Source organism: Rhamphochromis longiceps, linkage group LG2 (assembly GCF_057381845.1).
Source record: "Rhamphochromis longiceps isolate RC_006_pf linkage group LG2, R_longiceps_female_GT1.1, whole genome shotgun sequence".
Classification (NCBI taxonomy): domain Eukaryota; kingdom Metazoa; phylum Chordata; class Actinopteri; order Cichliformes; family Cichlidae; genus Rhamphochromis; species Rhamphochromis longiceps.
Genome location: NC_140558.1, coordinates 31,301,808 through 31,321,673, shown reverse-complemented (window position 1 = coordinate 31,321,673; position 19,866 = coordinate 31,301,808). Strand labels below are relative to the sequence as shown.

Sequence of the window (19,866 nt, the reverse complement as noted above, 5' to 3'; positions counted from 1 at the left end):
CCACTTTCAGTGGCGTAGAGGTGTTTACATTTACACTGACTGCTTCCAAAAAAAAGGGCACTTCAAAGTGACAGAGCTGCTTCAGTGCCCCTTTGATTTCCCCAGCCAATATTACCGTGTGGTTAAACACGCTGTGTTATTTTATCACTTGATGAAATTCAATTAATTGGTTTGATGACAGGCACGGAGATCACGAACAATGATAATGGTGAAAAACAGTCTTTGTTTAAATCCTGCCAGCATCAAGGCAATGAAAAGAGCTCCACAGACGACTTCAAGGCACACGGTGTGTAATGAAATGCCTTTATTAAAACGCATGCGGTCCTCCTTTGTGGCGTGGCCACTGAAATTTCCATGATTGTTAAAGACACAGAGGTCTCCACCCTTGAGCAGATTTATTTTCACACATGCTGGGTGAGGTGTCTGCAATTCCTCCCTGCCCTGTCATTGTTTGTTCTGCTGTTAAGTGTGAATATGAGCAGAGGCCAGGCAGAAGTATAGCCCTGTTTTGAGGGCTTCTCCTGCTCCGCTGAGTGCCGTTTGCTGATGTCACACCAACTCAACAGCTTTCCAGACGTCTGAGCCATCGGTGGGGTGAGAACGAGACCTTGAGGCTGTGCAGTTGTCCTCTGAGTCTGATGTCAAAATGCAGAAACGGCGTGCATTATTCTCCCCGATTCCAACCTGGCTTATTCATACATGCATAATGCATCAGAACAAGTTTCTAGACATTCTTCACTGCAGTGCTTTGGTGTTAATAGGCTAATAGTGGACTGGATTAAGTCCTTTTCTGGGTTGTGTTAAACTAAATTGCAGATGACGTGCATGACCATGTTCTGTGAAGTCATAGCTGTGTTTTCTTGTACTGGTCTGTCTCCCTAATTACTCCTGTGCTCATGGCTGACTTTTGCACACATACCTTTTGTCTGAATGTGGGCAACTCAAACCAACAACTCTTCAATCACCTGGACGCACACTAATGACAATATGTCAAGATGAATGCAGACTTTCCAGTGTGCGGATGCACACATGATGAACTCCCCGTCCAGACGCTGAAGCATGCAGGGAATGAAATGGAAATCAAACTCAATACTGCATCATCTCGTCGCGTTTTAAAAACCGAGACAGACATGAAGCCTGCAAACACACAAAACTAATAATACCACCATTCCTCTTTCTCGCTCTTCCACACACACGCATATATGCAAGCTCTGTTGCTCCCTCACATACACATGGAAACACACACCTCCCAAATGAATCACCCTCCCAAGTGCTTAGCATCATCAGCATTCCCTGAATCAGCCGTGACTGCAGAGCACAACTGCATGACATGAGAGTCTCAGGGGTCAAATGAAATGCACACTCTAAGTGCCACTTCATCTTCAAGGCATAACAGTGAGCAGCGGCTCAAGAGCGAACTCGAATAACGCTGGATTGTGTCAGCCATTGTGCTCCTCTCGCCACTTAATAAGCCTGCATGGTGGCTCATTGTGAAGCGTGGTCCTTTAGCACTTTTCTCCAGCCATGCATGACTTCTCCCCAAATGGGCTCTTCTCCAGCCCCTACTGTCTGTTTATGTAGACTACCACCAGGGCGGCAAGGAATGCACTTCCAATACGATCTGCTCGCACACATCCTTAGATGAGGAGTCTGCTTCGACTTGCTGATATGAGCTGGGGGGTTTTTTGTTGTAACTTTTACACAGGGGTAAATGTTTTGATTAAAAGGTCGTTACTATTTTGCTAGTCACAATGACTTTGTAGTGGAGGGGTTTGCTGCCGTGCTGACGGATGGATGGCCGCTCCCTGCCTCCAGTGAGCGGTTGAATCAGAGAGGAGCTGTCATCACCGGGCTGCCGACGCTGTTGCTTGAACTGAGAGGAGGGCGGGGTAGTGGGGGGGGGGGCAAAGAGAGCAGGAGTTAGATGGAGAGCCGGCTAAGGACGATGTGCGAAGAAATTTAGGGGAAGGAGAAGATGTAGGCCTTGAAAAAGAGAGAGGGGGAAGATCATGTGGGATGGAACAGAAGAGGTCAGTATTGGGTGCAGCTCACCTCACACCCCAATCCCAGAAGGCACTGCAGAGAGGGAGTCTGCATTACGTAAAAGGGGGGAAAGCAGGTGGTACTGTCTACGCAGTCCTGCTGTGGCTTTTGGTCCACAGTTAAATGCTCCAGTCATCTGGGGGTCCCATAACATGGTGAAAATGGGGAGACAATTACGCATTGTGCTGATCTGACACGTCAGAAGATGACGGCATGCCATAAAACCTGAGGCGAAAAGGCGTAAAGGGCTGAAGCAGCATCTCTGTGATGGGGTGGATGAAGAGGAGTAGATGAGACTCGCACACTCATAAACAGACATCAGTTTCTGCAGAACTTTCTTTCTTATTTTCATATCTCACAACGATGAGCCTAAAAACACAAATCTATGTTCAAACAAGTTTAATTCCTGGTATAATTGGATTCCTTGATGTTCACCCACAGTCATTCATTAAAAAGCTTTAGTGGCCTTTGATGCCAAGACCTGCAGTCGATGAACACGACTAATGAGCTCCCATTAAACCAACATTTGACTACATGAAAATTTGAGCTTGTAAATAGAGCAATCACTAAAAGTTGTAGTGTAGTAAAACACACATATTATGTCTGCAGTTTTAAAGTAGTCGTGCAGTGCCTCCTATTGGGCACTCCTGCAAAGTGCATGTGGTGTTTGGTGCTTTTGTCCCATTTGAATTGAAAACCTCACCTTTATTTTCTGTGTCTTGCATATATTTCAGAGTGTTGCAACAACCAATCACAGATACAATGCTAATAAATAAAAGCCCAAACAGATGAGGTGCAGCAAGTTTCTGCCTCCAATACACTGGATTATCTTTTATTTTGGTTTCACTGCAAGAATGTGATGAAGAAGCTGTAAGTACTTAATTCCAAAACAGAAAAAACACCGGACATCTGTCAACACCTCGAGAAAGCTGGAGATGCCACACTCCTGTCCAGCTAATAAAACTATAAAACAGCAGCCTGTGCCCATCAACTGCACCAGTAAAGAGAGACCAGTGGGATAAACAAAGCAGTGGAAAGGCTGGCTCTTACAGGGCTAAACCTGAAACCCCTGGAGACAATCCTTTTTAACCTCCTCTGTGAGAAGCCAACGCAGTAAACCCTTACAACTTCCACCTCGTACCTTGATTGTGTAACAGGAAACTAAATTATGACTTAATGGCCGCACACCGAGGCAACCAGGGGGAGATCAGCGGGCTCGTATTTACTGGAATACTCCTCGGATGATTTCCAAAAATACACGACACGACTTTCAGCTTTATTTTATGTGAAAGTTAACACTTTAAGCAACACATTAATAAGAAACAGCAGGAGAAGAAGTCATTCACTGAGCCTTGTTTAGCAGAGAAGGCGAACATTATTCTTTATGTTAAAAGCTAATGAATTGCAGCAGCAGTCAGGTCTTACCTTCAAACAATGCAGGCTGACTCGGCCTTGGCAGGTCAAAACAATTAGCCTAAGTAATTTCGTGTAAGCATGTGTGCGGCCTGCAGTTATTCTGACAAAGATACAGCTGTTCTACACCCTATAATTGAAACACTTCGGAGTAACAAGGGGGCTAAATTGGAAGAAAGTGCTCCGTTAATGTTAAGTCATTCCTAAGGTGAGGTCCAGCTGGGGACCTGTGGTGTGTGTCATCGCACACTTCACTCCCTTCATTTCTACATCAGCTTCTATGACCTAATTTCAAATCAGGGGGAAAAGAAAAGTGTAAAATCATCCTACATCCTGGAGGTGTTTTCTGAGTAGTATTAATAAACTGATTTTCTGATGAAGACAAAGGTTAAATAAATAAAGGCTAAAAGCATACTGGCTTTCATTTTTAAGGTTTTCATATCAGGACATGAGGTCCTAAGTCATCTGATGTAAAGAAAGCCTCAGATGAACTACAAAATGTGACATATTACAGCATGTTGTTATTTATTTAAATTAAGCTAACATTATTTAAGCCAAAGCAGTGGGTGAAAAACTCACCCTTGCTGCTTCCATATGAATTAAGAATGTAAGAAGGTGTTGCTAATCTAACGTAATTGATTATCAGCAAGTGTAAGAAACTCTAGTCTGATCTGGAGCATTAAGGCGTGTGTTAAAAAATGCCAAAGAGGAAAGACACCAGGACTGATCTTAATGAGGCAACTTTTCCAACCCAATAGTCTGGGAAGGGTTATGAGGACACAGCGTCATGGCTTAGGTTCGCAAACCATATCTAAACAAATCCCAAGACTTCTGTGATAATGTCCCTCGTGGACCAAAGTGGAGATATGTCCGTATGACACAAAGCACCACATTTGGTGAAAAACAACCACAGCATATTAGCACAAATAGCTGACACCAGCTGTGAAGCACGGTGGTGATGATTTGGATTTGTTTTGCAGGTGCAGGATATGAACAAAAAAGAAGAGAATCAATGTACTGCAATAGTACAGTCAACGTCCAGGCAGCAACCTGAGTGAAATGCTGTGGTGGGAGCTTAAGAAACCTGTGCTCAAACAAATGTCCACAAACCTCAATGGGCTGAAACAATGGTGTAAAGGAGTGCGGGAACATCTTTTCCAAAACAAAGTGAGACATCGATGAAGCCATACAGAAAATGATTAATTTAAGTAAGTGCTGCTAAAAGTGATTCTATGAGCTACTGAGTCATTGGGTTTACTGAGTTTTCCACAACTTTGTTTAATTTTAAACAAAATGGTACAGTGTCACGTCACATGTTGTTGTCCAGCTCAGGTTCCATTTATCTCATTTTAAGACCCGGTTAAGCTACAGATGTTTTTTTTTTAATTGTTATTTTTTTTATTATTAATGTGAAACCTTAGAATTGACATAGCTGTCTTCTTACCAAGACTGTACCTGAGGGTACTTTGACAGGATACATAAGGAAAATACATGGTTATGTATTTTTCCCAGGTTTTCTGAAGTGTGCTATTTTGAGCTTCGTTCTTTGCTTGCTTGCAGAAAATTTAGACCTTTCCAGACACTCTGACCTGTGACAGAAGTAAAAGTCCAGATGTTACTGATAACATTAACAACAAAAGGGCCCTGGAACCGAGACAACAAGACACAATTGTTTCATCATTATTTTGTACTGTTTTCAGCTGGGCCGGGTTTTTTTTTCCGAGGGTATCCATTAAAATGTGTGCTCTTTTGTATTTTTGCTTTTTAATGCGGCTTCTTATAATGGGCTTTATGTTCTTTAATTATTGTAAAACATTGCACAGTGCCAATAAACCAAACCTAACCCTGAGTTGACTGGAATTCACCATGTACAACAGCTGTTCCTTCCTAAAAAACAAAACAAAACAAAAAACATGTTAATGTGCCCATCAAGCATATTTGAGTAACTCTACAACAGTAAAAGTAATATTTATCTTAAAAAAAGAAAAAGAAAGAAGGAACACTAGCCAAACGGTAACTTCAGTGCAGTGAATCGCTCCCCGATGCAACTGATGGATAAATCCCAGGAATAGTAGTCGAACGCGGAAGAGAGCGGAGCTCAGATGGAATATGGCTCTCTCCAGAGGTTTGAGATGCTGTCAGAGGGTTTTCTCGTGGATACCTGTTCTTATTATCACCGCCGTTGTCTTGTGGTCGTATTACGCCTATGTCTTTGAACTATGTCTTTGTAAGTATGGCAAACTGTGTTGGTTTCCCGCGACTTTGATCGTTTAGTTACAGACACCGCAGACTACCGCACAGCGGTGTTGACATAACGTTATAGAAAGAGCAGGAAGTGGCTTCGGGTGTGTGCGTTCATTTACTTAATATACAATCAGATTCTCCTTAAACCTAAACTAATTTCCCATCTTCCCCTACAAGCTCAGTGGTAATTCCTGGTTTTATACCAAAACTGTTGTGCTGTTATTCCTCTTAGCTAAGTACAACCTGACAGTCTGGCTAGTCGTGTTAGCCGGTAAATGCTGTTTCAGTAAACAATAAACAAACTAGTGTTAGCCAAAACAGTTAGCTAGACTGTTGTCAGTCAGCCAACTTGGGTGTATTTCTGAAATCATGTTCTTGTTTTAACAGTTACAATCACCAATACACTGGAAAAAGGTAAGCTACCCTCTCGTCTCAGTGTAATGTGCACTGTTGAACCATGAACTAGAATAACACCGGGCTTGTTTCTGATATATTATGTATTATGGTGATTATTTCTTGTGCTTGCAGTGGCCTATTTGCTTTTATTTCATGTTTGCTTTGTGATGTTCTCCTGGACCTACTGGAAGTCAATATTCACCCCTCCTGCGTCTCCATGCAAAAAGGTCTGGAGAGCTAACCTGAATATCACCAATTAACTGTGGCCTATGCTGAATATGTTGTATGCAAATATCTGTCTGCTTTAGTTTCAGCTGTCATACTCAGACAAGCAAAGGTACGAAATGGAGGACAGACCAGATGCTCAGAAGCAAATCCTGGTTGAGATTGCAAAGAAGCTGCCTATTTTCACTCGAGCCCAATCTGGAGGTAAGCAGTGAAAGCATGTGAAATCATGTGAAATGTTTTTTTTCTTCTAATTTTCTTTGTCCACCTTATTTGATATAGAGTTGTGGGGGGCAGCACTAACAATACAGGTATATTAGCCGCAATCCATCATCTCACACATAATCTGTGTTTGGTGAAAGGAAATGGGTGAGGGCAATTAGCTTTGTGTGCACTCCGGAGCATCTTCATCCAGAGTAATCAGCCAGTATATCTCTTTCATTAATGCTGATTGGTAAGACTTAAGTTCTGGGCTGCAGGAAGTATTTGAAGGGCAAGCTCAGCTCAAATGTCGTCCATTCAACTCGCCATCCTCTTGTCTCCAGCTATCAGGTTCTGCGACCGCTGCCAGGTGCTGAAGCCTGACCGCTGTCACCACTGCTCCGTCTGTGAAATGTAAGACACCCTTTCCTCCCCAATCTCTTCATCTGGAGATGGAGAGAGGCAATTAGATATTTGTTGGCCAGGGACTGTTGTGATAATTAGAGGATGTTGCTTTTGTTTGCCATGTCATGTCTTGAAGACATTATTCCAAAGATCAATCAGTGCAGAGGTTTAGCAAAGGGAACGAGCCGATAGCTGCCAGTGTACATGTTAAAGAAAGCTGTAAGAAAAGCTTGCCTAACATGAAACAAATGCCATTAAAATGATATAGAAACCTTGTCTTGCTTTTAAGGTGTGTCTTAAAGATGGACCATCACTGTCCCTGGTAAGTTGTAATCTCTTCCTCTTCGTCAGTGTTTAAATGGTGAAATAAATGTTTTGTTCTAAAACCAGAATGTCTTTTTCCTTTTAAGGGTGAACAACTGTGTTGGTTTTTCCAACTACAAGTTTTTTCTCCTTTTCCTTGCCTACTCTATGGTGTACTGTATATTCATTGCGGCAACAGTCTTTCAGTATTTCCTCAAATTCTGGGAAGTGAGTGTCATTCTTGCTTTATGACTCATATTCACAAGTTGTCATAATGTCATTTTGAAGTCCTTATAGTCAGCAGTATTGTATTTCCGCAAGATTCAAGCATTCTGTCATAGTTTATTCTCAGGTTTCTAGCACTCTCATTTCGCTCTTTCCCAGGGGGTCTTGCCAAACGGGCCTGCAAAGTTCCACGTCCTCTTCCTCATGTTTGTGGCTCTCATGTTCTTTGTCAGTCTCATGTTCCTCTTTGGCTACCACTGTTGGCTTGTGGCCAAGAACAGATCCACATTAGGTGAGAATTTGACGCATTTACTGATTAAACCCTCCTCCTTAAGAAATTGATCTCATTTATTTAATACATTAAGCACACATTAAATATGGTATGGAGAATTGAAAGGTTGACAGGGGAAACCTAACTAGTTTCATATCTGTTTTTTAGAGGCCTTCTCAGCTCCGGTTTTTGCCAACGGACCAGACAAAAACGGCTTTAACGTCGGCACGCGCAGAAATCTGGAGCAGGTATTTGGAGAGAATCGGAGATTGTGGTTCATCCCCGTCTTTACGAGGTGAGTTTGTTGTCAGGAGGCAACTCGTTGATTTCTATAATGAGGTGATGGCATTTTGGCATCTTTACACTGAAGTCTTGGCCCTATAGTTTGCAACAGAGTGTTGAAATACACAGAATTAATTCAGAGTGCAACGTGTGCCAAAGCCAGTACTCACAGAACATGATCTGGATCCTCACCAAAAGCTAATGGATACTTCCTCTGTTCACCACCACTTCTCCACCAGGTTCATGGAATTTGGCCTGTTAGTTCTTGCATAATGTTGTGGACAAAGAGGCTGAGCAAGTGTCTGTACCTCAGCTTACTGCCATGGTGGAGGAAGAGTTAGAGATCAGTATAATGATTTAAGTAGTAGACTGAATATTTGAAGTATAAGGGATATGAATAATTGATGGGGAACAATATGACATTGACTTCAGAATACAGAGTAGTTTTTACATCAAGCTGCAGTGGAGCTAATGAATAACATGCATAGTGAAGAATTTGATCAATGGTTGGAACTTATTTAATAGTTAACTGGATCTTTAACAAGCTTCCATCTGTTTCTGTACCTCTTATATGTCAGCCAAGGGAATGGCCACTACTTTGCTTTGAAGAACCGGAGCTCTGAATCCCAGAACCCCTTATTAGCTAACGAGGACATGTGGGAAGAGTCTGATGATGGGTCTGAGGAGGGAAGCTTGGGTGAGTTTATTTAAATTCTGTCATATTTAAAATACACAGAGCTGAAAACGCCTTTTTCTCATTAATGCCCAATATACTGTATATCCTATTCAACTTATATCATCCAGGACAGCTGTCATGACCTGCTGGTCAACATATCTTCACAGTAGCACCTGATCCATGAAATATATGGCTCTTGGCTTCTATTTACTCTAGATGAGATTGCTGGTGCTAAAGACACAAGTAGCTTCCTTCCAAAAATAATTGGCTCTAATACTTTTGCATTTTTTTAATCCATTAAAAACCTCTTAAGAGACTTAATGCTTGAGTTTTTTCCAGAATCTGTTAGTATCTAATTACAGTTATCCTTTGTGTCATTTTGACCTTTGTAGTTGCTTTGCACTGTGAAATTTAAAAACAAAAATAAAGGGTGAGTCATGCGAGTCACAGGCAAATGCTTGCAGGCATCCGGTGACTTTTACTGTATTTTCTAAACAAATATTTTACCTACTCTATCACCTTCAGGTCTTACAAAAACAAGTAATAGTGTCCAGTGAATACTTGTGCTTTATAAGTTATTTGTGCCTGTCTCTTATTTATGTTTTTTATTCCTATGAAAGTCATATTTATTGCTCGAGTGTAGTGACAGAGAAAATATCCATTCAGAGACCCCGACTTTTCCGTAACTTGACTTTCCAAATATGGAATCCCTGCACTGAAACATCCAAAAACAAACGTTGTTGGAGGTCACACAGTAGGAGCAATAAGATGGGCAAGGTTTGTAACCTTGGGCTAACGGCGGAGGGGATGGGACACAGTAACGACACCATGCATCGGCAGATTAGTTCAATATTTGTTCAGTTGAAATGACCTGAAGGCTTCACTATAAACTGCTGCTGTGTTTATATTTTGCTACCACCTGCTGGTCACATGAACCACACTGTTCACTACCAGATGCATCGTTTACAACAAAACCACAGAAAAAATTAATTTACATGCTGATTTTTTTTTTTTTTTTTTAATCATTCCAGCAGAGGATGTGGACCCCTCTGTTACCATAGAGATGGAGGAATAATTTACACTGGTGGAGACCTGGACTTGTATCGCACACACTGTGTATTGAGAGGTAAATCATTCCAAATCACAAGGACGTTCAGACACACCGAAGGGGCCCAAACAAGAGGATTAAGACCTGCGTTTGGACTGTCGTTGCCAACTCTACCCCGATGCTTCACATACTGATGAAAAAAGGAACTCATTGGATGACCAGTGGAAGCATCGCCTCTCATGTCATCATAAAATTTTATTTTCGGGGCAAGTCAAGTGTTTCCTGTTTTACAGAAAAGCAACTGATTTCTTTTTTTTAATTACAGAGAAAATATTTTGCCTGTATTTGTTATTCTTGACAGAGCACTAAACCTTTACAGCTTCTGTCTGGCAGTGTGCAATTTTACAGGTTTCTGTTTGAGAGTTAAGCTTACAGTGTTGCACCTTATGGTTTCTTTGGTGGGGGACGGGAAGGGAACTCGCACTTGTCAGGCTCCAGAAGTCTCATAGTGACTGAGTTGTCTACAAGTTTGAGGTTTACAGCATTTAAACATAAGATTTGACTTAAACATATTATTAAAAAGCTAACTTAACCTGAGCCTTACTAACAAGTATTCCTGCTTTTGGAGTCAGTATCTCCTCGGAATGTATCCTCCTGCTCCTCATCATCCTTTTGAGTACTTTGCACCAACATCTTGGGCACTTCTTCCCCCATTATGGAGTGTTTTATCCTCCCTGTTGCAGTTCGAATGTCATTAGCTCAGTGTCTAATCACAATGGTGACTGTAACAATAAGACAAGCATAAATTTGGTCATAGTTAAACCTGATTACATGTTACATCTGAGTATTATGGCAAACTTGATATGTCTATCTATCAGTGGAGTCATATTCTGAATAGACTGTATATCATGGCTTAAAAGCTGTTTGCTACATTGATTAAGAAGGATGCAGTGATTGGTTAGATTTATGTCTGGGGTTTGAGCATGAGATTTACTGAGACTTTTTTTTTAAATCTAATCAGTCTTTTTTTTTTTATCATTAGCTATCCCTGGGAAGATAACACTTTGGATGCAGGGGATTAAAAGTTGCTTTTGTTATAGACACAAACATGCATATGAGAGGGCATAGGGTCTTCTATGTCTGTTTTTGATCTTTTTAGATAAATACACTGTACATATTAACTGATCCTCATCAACAGGTTGGTAGAGGGCAGTGATCTTCTGCAATATAATGTTCTGATTATTATTATTTTTTTTACCTGTGTTTATGTATTTTAATACCAATGAAAGCTAATCTTATTCAGACTGCTTTTGTGTATTTAGACAGCGCACCTGGCAGGAAACCACTTCTTTAACAAAGTAAACCCATTTATTCAGTCATGCATAAGAAGTTGGGTTTTCACCAGATGTGTGTACAGTTGTATGTTGAAGCTTAAACATTTTGTCAGATCAGTTTTTTCCCAAGTTGAGTGACCTAAACTAAATGCTGCTCATATCTGAGAAAGGCTTCTGTTCATTCTACTGAAACTGTAGGTTATTTATCAGGGATATGTGAAAGCTTGTATAAAAACATTGAGAAGGATATGGCTGTTGAGTGTATCATTTAGTCTTTTGTCTATTTATTGTTATAAAAGTCTGCCTTTTTTTTTCTCTCGTGTATCGAGTTTGAACCATACCTGCTGCAGGCAGTGTCTGTATATTTTGTTCTATTACCGGTAAGTGAACTATTGAAGTAACATACTTTAATCAAACAGAACATTTACAACTTGAGAAGGCAGGAGTTCAATGTTGCTAGAGCACATGTGGTCCCCTCTTTAACCCGTCTTTGGAGTATGTGATTGTGGTGCTTCCCTTTTTCCATCACGTCAAAACTACCAATAGTTTCATTTGCTGTTCTTTGTAAACAAATATTCTTTATTGATCCAGCAGATGTTGTAACATGCAGAATAAAATGATCCAAGTTGAACTCTTTACATGGTTCTGTGTAGTCTTTTTATAGTATGACTATACACAGCATAGAATAATATATACATTTGATTAATTTGATATCAGTTTTTGAACTTTGTAAATGAGAAGCAGTACTTCGCACAATGAGGAGAACATGACAAATACATTGCAAAATATATTAAAAACCAAAACTATTTGCAGATCATGTTCCTCGGGTTGTCCTCCATTTAGTCGGTGCCAAAGTACCTCTGTCCGAAATGTGTTGGAGCCACCGGGTGGACTTCTGTGGTCAGAATTGTGATATCTGGGAACTCCTGGATTATAGATTTTGCTCCTAGAAGAAAAATGTACAGTTGGTTCACTTTCTGTCTGAAATCTAAGCCACTGATGTGCTGAATAAACAAAAGCAACTAGCAGCCAAAACCTGAAGCTTTTCTGAGGTAAGACTGCTATGCAATGCCAGTTCATGACCAGGATGGAAAAAAGCAACCATCTTATTTCCCACCATCTTCAGCTGTACTGTGGTGAGGTTAAGCACAGCTCAGGTAAGCTGATAAAGGGGCCTAAAGCTTAAGAAGCAACAACACTGACATATTCTCACTTTTTAGGTTTATACAGCAAACATTAAAAAGTAGATGCATATTTACATGTTCACCTGTTCCAAAACAAAATTATTATTTATCTGGCATTTGGCACTGTTTTTGTTTCTACCAACCCCCGAGGGGAATAATCTACCTTTAAGTCCACTATGTTCATCAGCTACTCCACTTGCTACCTACTGTGGCTTTTAAGTGCTTTTTTATTAAAGGCAGTTGTCTGCTGTAGCTGCAAATGGATTGAGAATGAACAAACACTAAACAATGAACTGAAACTCACTATAAAGTACTGACTAAGCAGCGCTGCAGGGGATCCTGTCAGTTCATTACAACTCCTTTAGCACTGTCAGATACACTGTTAGTATAAAAAATACTAATTATAGATTATTAAAAATAATGTAATGGTAACACACAATGGTCTCATTCCACATGACAATAAGATTACCAACATTGGTGTCCAGGAATCACTTGAATCATCTACTTTATTATTAGGTACATTTTGCTAGTATTAAGTTGGAGCCGCTTTTGCATAAGGTGCTGGAAAAATTCATCAGAGATTGGAGTACAGCTAACTCACTATCACTGTCTCTAACCAGCTTGAGATGACTTGAGCTTTGAGCTCCTGCTGTGTTATCCTGCTGGAAGCAGCCACCAGAACATGTGCACACTGCGCTTATAAATGGATGGAAAATGCTGACACTACCATCCAAATGTCGCTGCAAAAATAGAGACATTAGACCAGGTGATGTTTTTCTCAGACTTCTATTATCCATTTTTTGTGAACTTGTGTGAACTGTAGTCTCTGTTTTCTGTCCTTAGCAGACAGGAGTGGCACCCAGTGTGGTCTTCTGCTGCTGTAGCCTATCTGCTACAAGTTTTGATGTGTTGCACATTCAAAGATGCTCTTCTGCATACCTTGGTTCTAAAATGTCTTTTTTTTTGAGTTGGTGGTTCCTTCCTCTCAGCTTAAAGCAGTCTGACTTTTGACATCAACAAGGCATTTTAACCCATAGAACGCCTGCTGACTGGATTTATTACCTTTTTAGAACATTCTCTGAAACTCTAGAGATGATCGTGTGGAAAATCCCAATAGATCAGCAATTTCTAAAACACTTAGACCAACCTCCTTGACACCAACAACCATGGAATGTTCACTTACATCACCTTTCTTGCCCAACTTGACATGTCTACATGCATTGGGTTGGTGACGTGATTAGCTGATTACATACTCGTGCCTGTGAGTTGAGCACCTGTACCTAATAAAGCGACCACTTCTGTATATAGTGTAGACCAGGGTTTGATTACCTGGTAAAAGGAAATGTCTTTAAAAAGGCTTCATCCCCTTCAGAGGATTAAATAGCTTTTTATATTTTAATGGCAACATGTGCTTAATATATCAACGTTTCATATATTTAAGTGGAATAAATCCATTAAACATCAAAACAATCTGGCCCAAGCTAAAGTAGAGAAAACTATAAACGTGCAGAAGTTACCATAGTTTACTGATGACTGCTGAGCAAGACTTCAGATCAGCAGCGCCACAGAACCTCATTGTTGTTGGCAACAGTATTTTTTATATAGACACTGATGCAGCAGAAACATGAGTGGAGGAGCAATAGAGGACAAAGTGTGTGATCTGGGAGGTAAACAAAACCGAGCTGGTGGCGACTGCACTTGTGTTGAGCTGTCTGGCTTACCATGAGGTGTGGAGAAGAGGCTGAGTAGGATAATATGTTTGGGTTGGACCCTGTGCTCTTTCAGCACCCTCACAGCCTCAATCACGGTGTTCCCTGTACCTGCAGACACAGAACAAATAAGGTTTGCTTCACATTCCTGCTTATAATGACAAATTTGCTGACTCATCTCAAGAATATGTGACAAGTCGTAACAGATTCCCAAGACAAACTACATAATTGCATTTTTCCCAATTCAAATATATCCAACTCATGCATTATGAGCATCTTAAAAGGAAAGGAAAGTGATTGTGTGCTGATTGATGTGCCCATGAGTCTGGACAATTGACAGGCTTTAATTTCACATCCAGTTAGCATGCATCAATGAAACCATATGTTCCATCATTCTGACATTATAAAATATACCTTGAGCCTAGCTTGGTCACTTTTTTTTTTTAAAGCTGAGAACAGAAAAATGCTGCTTTGTGACACAGGGAAACCGGGGCTATTAAGATACTATTTTTGTTGGCACTCATTATGTTATTCAGCAGCCTGGTGGCTATCTCCCAGGCAATGTATAATTAGCCCCATGAGAACTATAATTATCAGAGCAGTGTGAATGGGCCGGCGTGATGTGGAAATGCAGACTTGGTGGTGAAGGTCAACTCAAGGGAGATTTTCCAAAATGAATAAATACAAAAAACTTTTTTTCTTTTTACACTTGCACAGAATTGAACATCTCTTGACATTTACGTGCTACTGAAGGTGACAAACTGGAGTCACCAGCAAGAAAAAACGAGCTCAGCCATCTTGTTACTTACTGAGAATGGGGTACATGAGCAGCACTTTTCTTCTATACACATCTGGGGGGAACTTGGCATAGTAGACCTTGGCTTTCTGTGTCTCTTCGTCACTCTGTATGAGGATCTTGCCAATGCGGATAGAGCGGCAGCAATCACGGAGACCCTGCTCCATGGCCTCACCTGTGAGAAAGCACGTGAAATGCAACTGTGGTTGAAAGGTTGAAATATATTTGTTGCTTAGGGTTAGTTTTGTCTTCATCAGCGGGGATTTCCAGCAGACCTGCACCTACATGTGTGTTGCGTCTCATTTCTCCAGTAAGACACGCTCACGCCATATCGGTTTGTTTGAAATTACAAGAATAATTATCAGCAGCGCTAATCATAAAAATACATTCCGGATTTTCCTAAACCCAAAGTCACCTAAAAATATTAAAGAAATATAAAGACATGGCTGGTGCCATTTAAAAAACAAGCAAACAAACAATGCTATATATAAATGCAGAATTGCCCGCTTTCCTCCACAACCACATAGAAAAGTTCACACACTGGTCACACTGTAAAGCATTCAGTCTTCATTACATTACAGCGCTCTACCATGACATGCTCAAAGTCAACCCACGAGGATGTCAAGACATGACTGTGGTATGGAAAACAATAGAACCGGTGTTTTGACTTAGCTGATGTGTTACCTTTAAGGTACAGTGTTTGAGTTTTATACTTCCTGTGTTTTATTCTAGCATGACTGTCAAAAAGGCAAAACAGGCTTTGCAGACAGCTATGGTAACAGTCTCATTAAACCAAAAGGATAGATAACAAGTGTCACTTCTGGTTGTGTGGTCTGCTGACAGCGAAGCCTTCAGAGACTGTGCTCTCTACAAAACTAAAGACAAATAGCTGTCTCAAATGCCTAACATAACGTTTACACAACGTAGTATTCAAACAAGAGAGTAGTTAGTCTATGATCCAGCGCAAACGATAACCGAGCAAGAGCAAAACAGATGCACAGTATGAGTACACGGTTTCATGGAAGACTTATGTGTACCTAGGAAAGACACAAATTTGTTTTGATAGGTGTGCTAGAGAAGGTTTAACTTACCACTCCTCATAATGCTGACTCCACAGTTGCCTCTTTCAAACTTGACACCCTCATACTTGTACCCTGAGGGAAAAAATGAAGCAGAAACAGTCACAAAATGTAGCTGTTCAGAAAAAGCCCACACAGTCATATAATGCTGGGAGTTAAAACACTCAAACACTGGAGCCCACTGGTCAGAATTCAGAACTCTGTTTTTGTCTAACCTAGTCTTTACACCTGAATAACGACTTTGTTATTACAGAGAGATCCTCCTCACCTGTCGGTGTGGTCACTGTGCACTCAGAGTAGGGGAGCTGGTTCAAGCCCTCTTCAACTACAAGCCTGATCTGGTTTTTTACAACACAAACAGACTTTATTTATAAAATCTTCACACTCTTACAGCATACTGTATTAAAGTCATGATCTTACCAGTCGGTCTGCACAAAACACAAAATCTCCTCTGCTGGTTGTCCTGAAAATGTAAATATGAGTTTGATTAGATCATTTTAGATCAGGGGTTGGCAAACTTTTACTATGAAAAGGGTCATTTTCAAGCAATTCTTAACCTGTAAAGAACATCTGATATTTGCAATGCCTATTTATTTAAGCCATTTGTTATACAGTCATGTGAAAAAGTAAGTTTCCCCATGACAATATGTACTTCTTTGAAAACTTAAAGGATACCCCATGATTCAATAGTTTATTATTTAGCAGTAATTGTTTTCTGTATGGCGTTTTAAGTCTCTCACATCATTGTGGAGGAATTGTCGCTCACTTGTGGCGCACTTACAGTGCTATTTGTTCATTGAGGTTTGCAGGCATTCATATATGCACAATATTTTTAAGGTCCTGCCACAGAATTTAATTAAGGCTGAGGTCTGGACTTTGACTGGACTGCTGCAACATCTTTATTCTTCTCTTTTTCAGTCATTCTGTTGGAGATCATTGTCCTGTTGTGTGACATCAAGCTTTAGCCCATGGCCTGACATTTCACTGTAAAATACTTTGGCATATGGTCGACTAAGTGACTGCAATATGCTTAGGTATATAGCTGCAAAATAAGCTTAAATCATCACCCCTTCTCCACCATGCTTTACAGCTGGTATGAGGTATTTGTGCTGATGTGCTGTGTTTTGTTTTTCGGAAATGTGAACCCTGGCCCAACATTTTGTGGTTTGTTCAGATCAACTTTGAAACAACCCCCTCTGCTAGGTTATTTTTAGAGAGAAGATGTATTCTCCTGGCAACCCTTCCAAGCAAACCAGACTTGTTCAGTCTTTTTCTGATTGTACTGTCATGAGTTTTATCATACTAACTGAGGCCTGTAGAGTCTGAGATGCAGCTCTTGGGAGTTTTTACAGATTATCTGAGCATTGCATGGTTGTTAACACACACCTGAATGCTCCAGACCAGCAAATTGCCAAAATGTCTGCTTTTACAAAGATCCTGACAGTTGATGATGATCAGACTATCAGCACTGCATAGTCCTGTGGAAACTCTTTTTTACATGACTGTATGCATGTCATTTTTTAATTCTTATCATGTGTTAATGAAGAAGGCACCAACTATTATTTGGATGTTTGCCCATCAAAATACCAATAACAGTAAAAATGCAAATCTTTTACTACATGTGACTACTTTAAAGTGGGCTATTCATAATTAGTATTTTAACTTTTCGTTTTCATTACAATAATATCATTTTTGTTGCATTTATAGTTCCTAATGATCTATTTTTTAAGATACATGCGTCTCTGAGCTGGTTGATACTCAGCACTGCTCTGATTCAAATAATCTTATTACTGCTTCAATTTCATCTCTTTTTGTGTGAACAGACGACAACTATTCCTGTTTGTATCAGGTAAAGTAATACAAGGTTATAACTACACAAGACATCTTAACAACTGTAAGATATGTTGGTTCTTTTGATACAATAAATTATTCTCTCCTTGAAAGGCTTAAAAAATGTTGTAGCTGAACCTGTTATGATAGTTACTATGACATTTCCTTGAAGAAGCATCACTTGTTTTAGTCACAGGTAGAGCAGGGCGATATGGCCAAAAATATTTATCACGATATATATTTGAAAATTTGCGATAACGATATAACTGACGATATAATTGATGCGAGACAAAATACAACTCCACAACATTACTAGCGCAAAAAGACAACCTTCCATTTATTTTCACTTAAACAAGAAGCTGGTTTTTATGTACATTAAAGCTTTATAAAAATGTAACAGTGCAAATGCAAATGCCTTGCTGAAAGTTTAACCAAAAGGCATTTCCAGTAGAAATGGGCTGACATATCCTGAGCATAACCATGTATAATATCCACTGAAGTTAAAAAGAGGTGCTTTGCAACATTAAACTGCAGTGTGCAGTACGTATTTTTCGGACCATAAGGTGCACGGGATTATAAGGCACATTAAGCGAAACAAAGCAGTCAGATAAATCAAACTTTATTAAACTCATTCTTCTTGCTTCCTCCACTTCTGTACCATTGATTCATTAATGCTGTATTCTATCACAGCTGCTCTGTTCCCATGTTGTTGCAGTATATAAAGGCGCTGGCAAGATGGCGCTGGAGTGACGGCAGCCTTTCCAAGTAGCTCTGCAACACCGCACCTTTTTTCTTAACTTTAACTTTTTTAGACTAGGTTTTTCAAAGTTTTTTTCACCTTCCTCTACTTATACCTCTTAGATATAGCGATACAAGATGGATAATGCACTTTTCAAAACTTCTGGAACCAGCTCCTTCATTTATTCGAGAGCGGAGCTGCTGGCACTAAAAACAAAGGGACAGACCGGCATGCGACACAACATCCCGGCCGAGCTAAAGAGGAGCTACAGAGGCTGCAAAGCTGGAGCGAGGAGAGCGGATCACCGGAGGCGATTCAAACCATCAATCCCGACAGTGATCATGGGCAACGTGAACTCGTTACAGAATAAGATTGACGAACTGTGCGCTCTGAACAACCACAGACTATACCGTGAGTGCAGCTTGTTTATCTTCACGGAGACGTGGCTAACCGAGCTAACGCCGCAGGCTAACGTAGACCTATGCGGTTTCACATCTGTGAGAGCCGATAGGGACACGCAGGCCAGCGGAAAAAGCAGAGGTGGGGGACTCATTGTCTACGTTAACAACAGATACTGTAACCCTGGACACGTCTCCGTTAAAGTTTCGGTATGCCGTCCGGACCTGGAGCTGCTAGCTGTTAGCTTGCGGCCATATTATCTACCTCGGGAGTTCAGTCATGTGATCTGTGTGTGTGTTTACATCCCTCCGAGGGCCGACGCAACAGCTGCCTGTGAGAAAATACACACAGTCACAGCAAGACTTCAGACACAAAACCCCGAGGCTTTCATTATTATATCTGGAGACTTTAACCATGCCACACTGGATTCTACTCTGGCTGCTTTTCACCAGTTTGTGAATTGTCCCACAAGGAGCAACAGGACAATTGACCTACTGTATGCTAATGTGAGAGATGCATACAGAGCCACCCCCCTCCCCCCACTAGGGAAGTCAGACCACAACCTGGTTTACCTACAGCCACAATACACACCCCTCGTCCAAAGGCAGCCTGTCACAACGCGCTCCATCCGGAGATGGACCCCAGAAAAGGAGGATGCTCTGAGAGACTGCTATGACACCACAGACTGGGATGTGCTCCTGAGCCCACATGGTGAGGACATAGAGGGGGCGACACACTGTCTTACAGACTACCTCAACTTTTGTGTGGACACAGTCGCCCCTGCTAAGACGGTACGGTGTTATCCTAATAACAAACCGTGGGTAACACAGGAAGTCAAAGCTGTCCTCAACATGAAGAAGAAGGCTTTCAGGAGCAAAGTGAAGGAGGAGATGAAAGCAGCACAGCGGGAGGTGAAACGCTGCCTGAGGGAAGCAAAGGACACCTACAGGAGGAAGGTGGAGCAGAAGTTGGAGAGGAACAATATGAGGGAGGTCTGGAATGGTGTGAAAACCATCACAGGCCACAACACCAAGAAAAGCACAGTGGGGGGGACTGTGGAGAAG

The 19,866-nt window shown here is 40.9% G+C and overlaps 2 protein-coding genes across 2 annotated transcripts in view; one reads left to right on the top strand and one right to left on the bottom strand.

The window, feature by feature from the left end:
- The first annotated feature begins 5,543 nt into the window (after positions 1-5,543).
- zdhhc15b (zDHHC palmitoyltransferase 15b) lies at positions 5,544-11,550 on the top strand. Its single transcript, XM_085422917.1, has 11 exons — positions 5,544-5,683; positions 6,088-6,114; positions 6,229-6,323; positions 6,405-6,525; positions 6,867-6,936; positions 7,217-7,249; positions 7,338-7,458; positions 7,615-7,747; positions 7,895-8,021; positions 8,587-8,705; positions 9,716-11,550. The coding sequence occupies exons 1-11, from the start codon at positions 5,566-5,568 to the stop codon at positions 9,757-9,759; spliced, it is 1,008 nt and encodes a 335-aa protein (XP_085279043.1). The 5' UTR covers positions 5,544-5,565; the 3' UTR covers positions 9,760-11,550.
- A 101-nt stretch (positions 11,551-11,651) lies between these two features.
- Positions 11,652-19,866, bottom strand: part of uprt (uracil phosphoribosyltransferase (FUR1) homolog (S. cerevisiae)) — a 13,230-nt gene continuing 5,015 nt past the window's right edge. Inside the window, exons 2-7 of the mRNA XM_085422929.1 lie at positions 16,255-16,297; positions 16,103-16,172; positions 15,847-15,909; positions 14,769-14,930; positions 13,972-14,070; positions 11,652-12,012 (exon numbers count right to left, since the gene is read on the bottom strand). Of these exons, the coding sequence (XP_085279055.1) occupies positions 11,906-12,012; positions 13,972-14,070; positions 14,769-14,930; positions 15,847-15,909; positions 16,103-16,172; positions 16,255-16,297 (544 nt within the window). The 3' untranslated portion in view covers positions 11,652-11,905. The remainder of the gene's footprint in view (positions 12,013-13,971; positions 14,071-14,768; positions 14,931-15,846; positions 15,910-16,102; positions 16,173-16,254; positions 16,298-19,866) is intronic.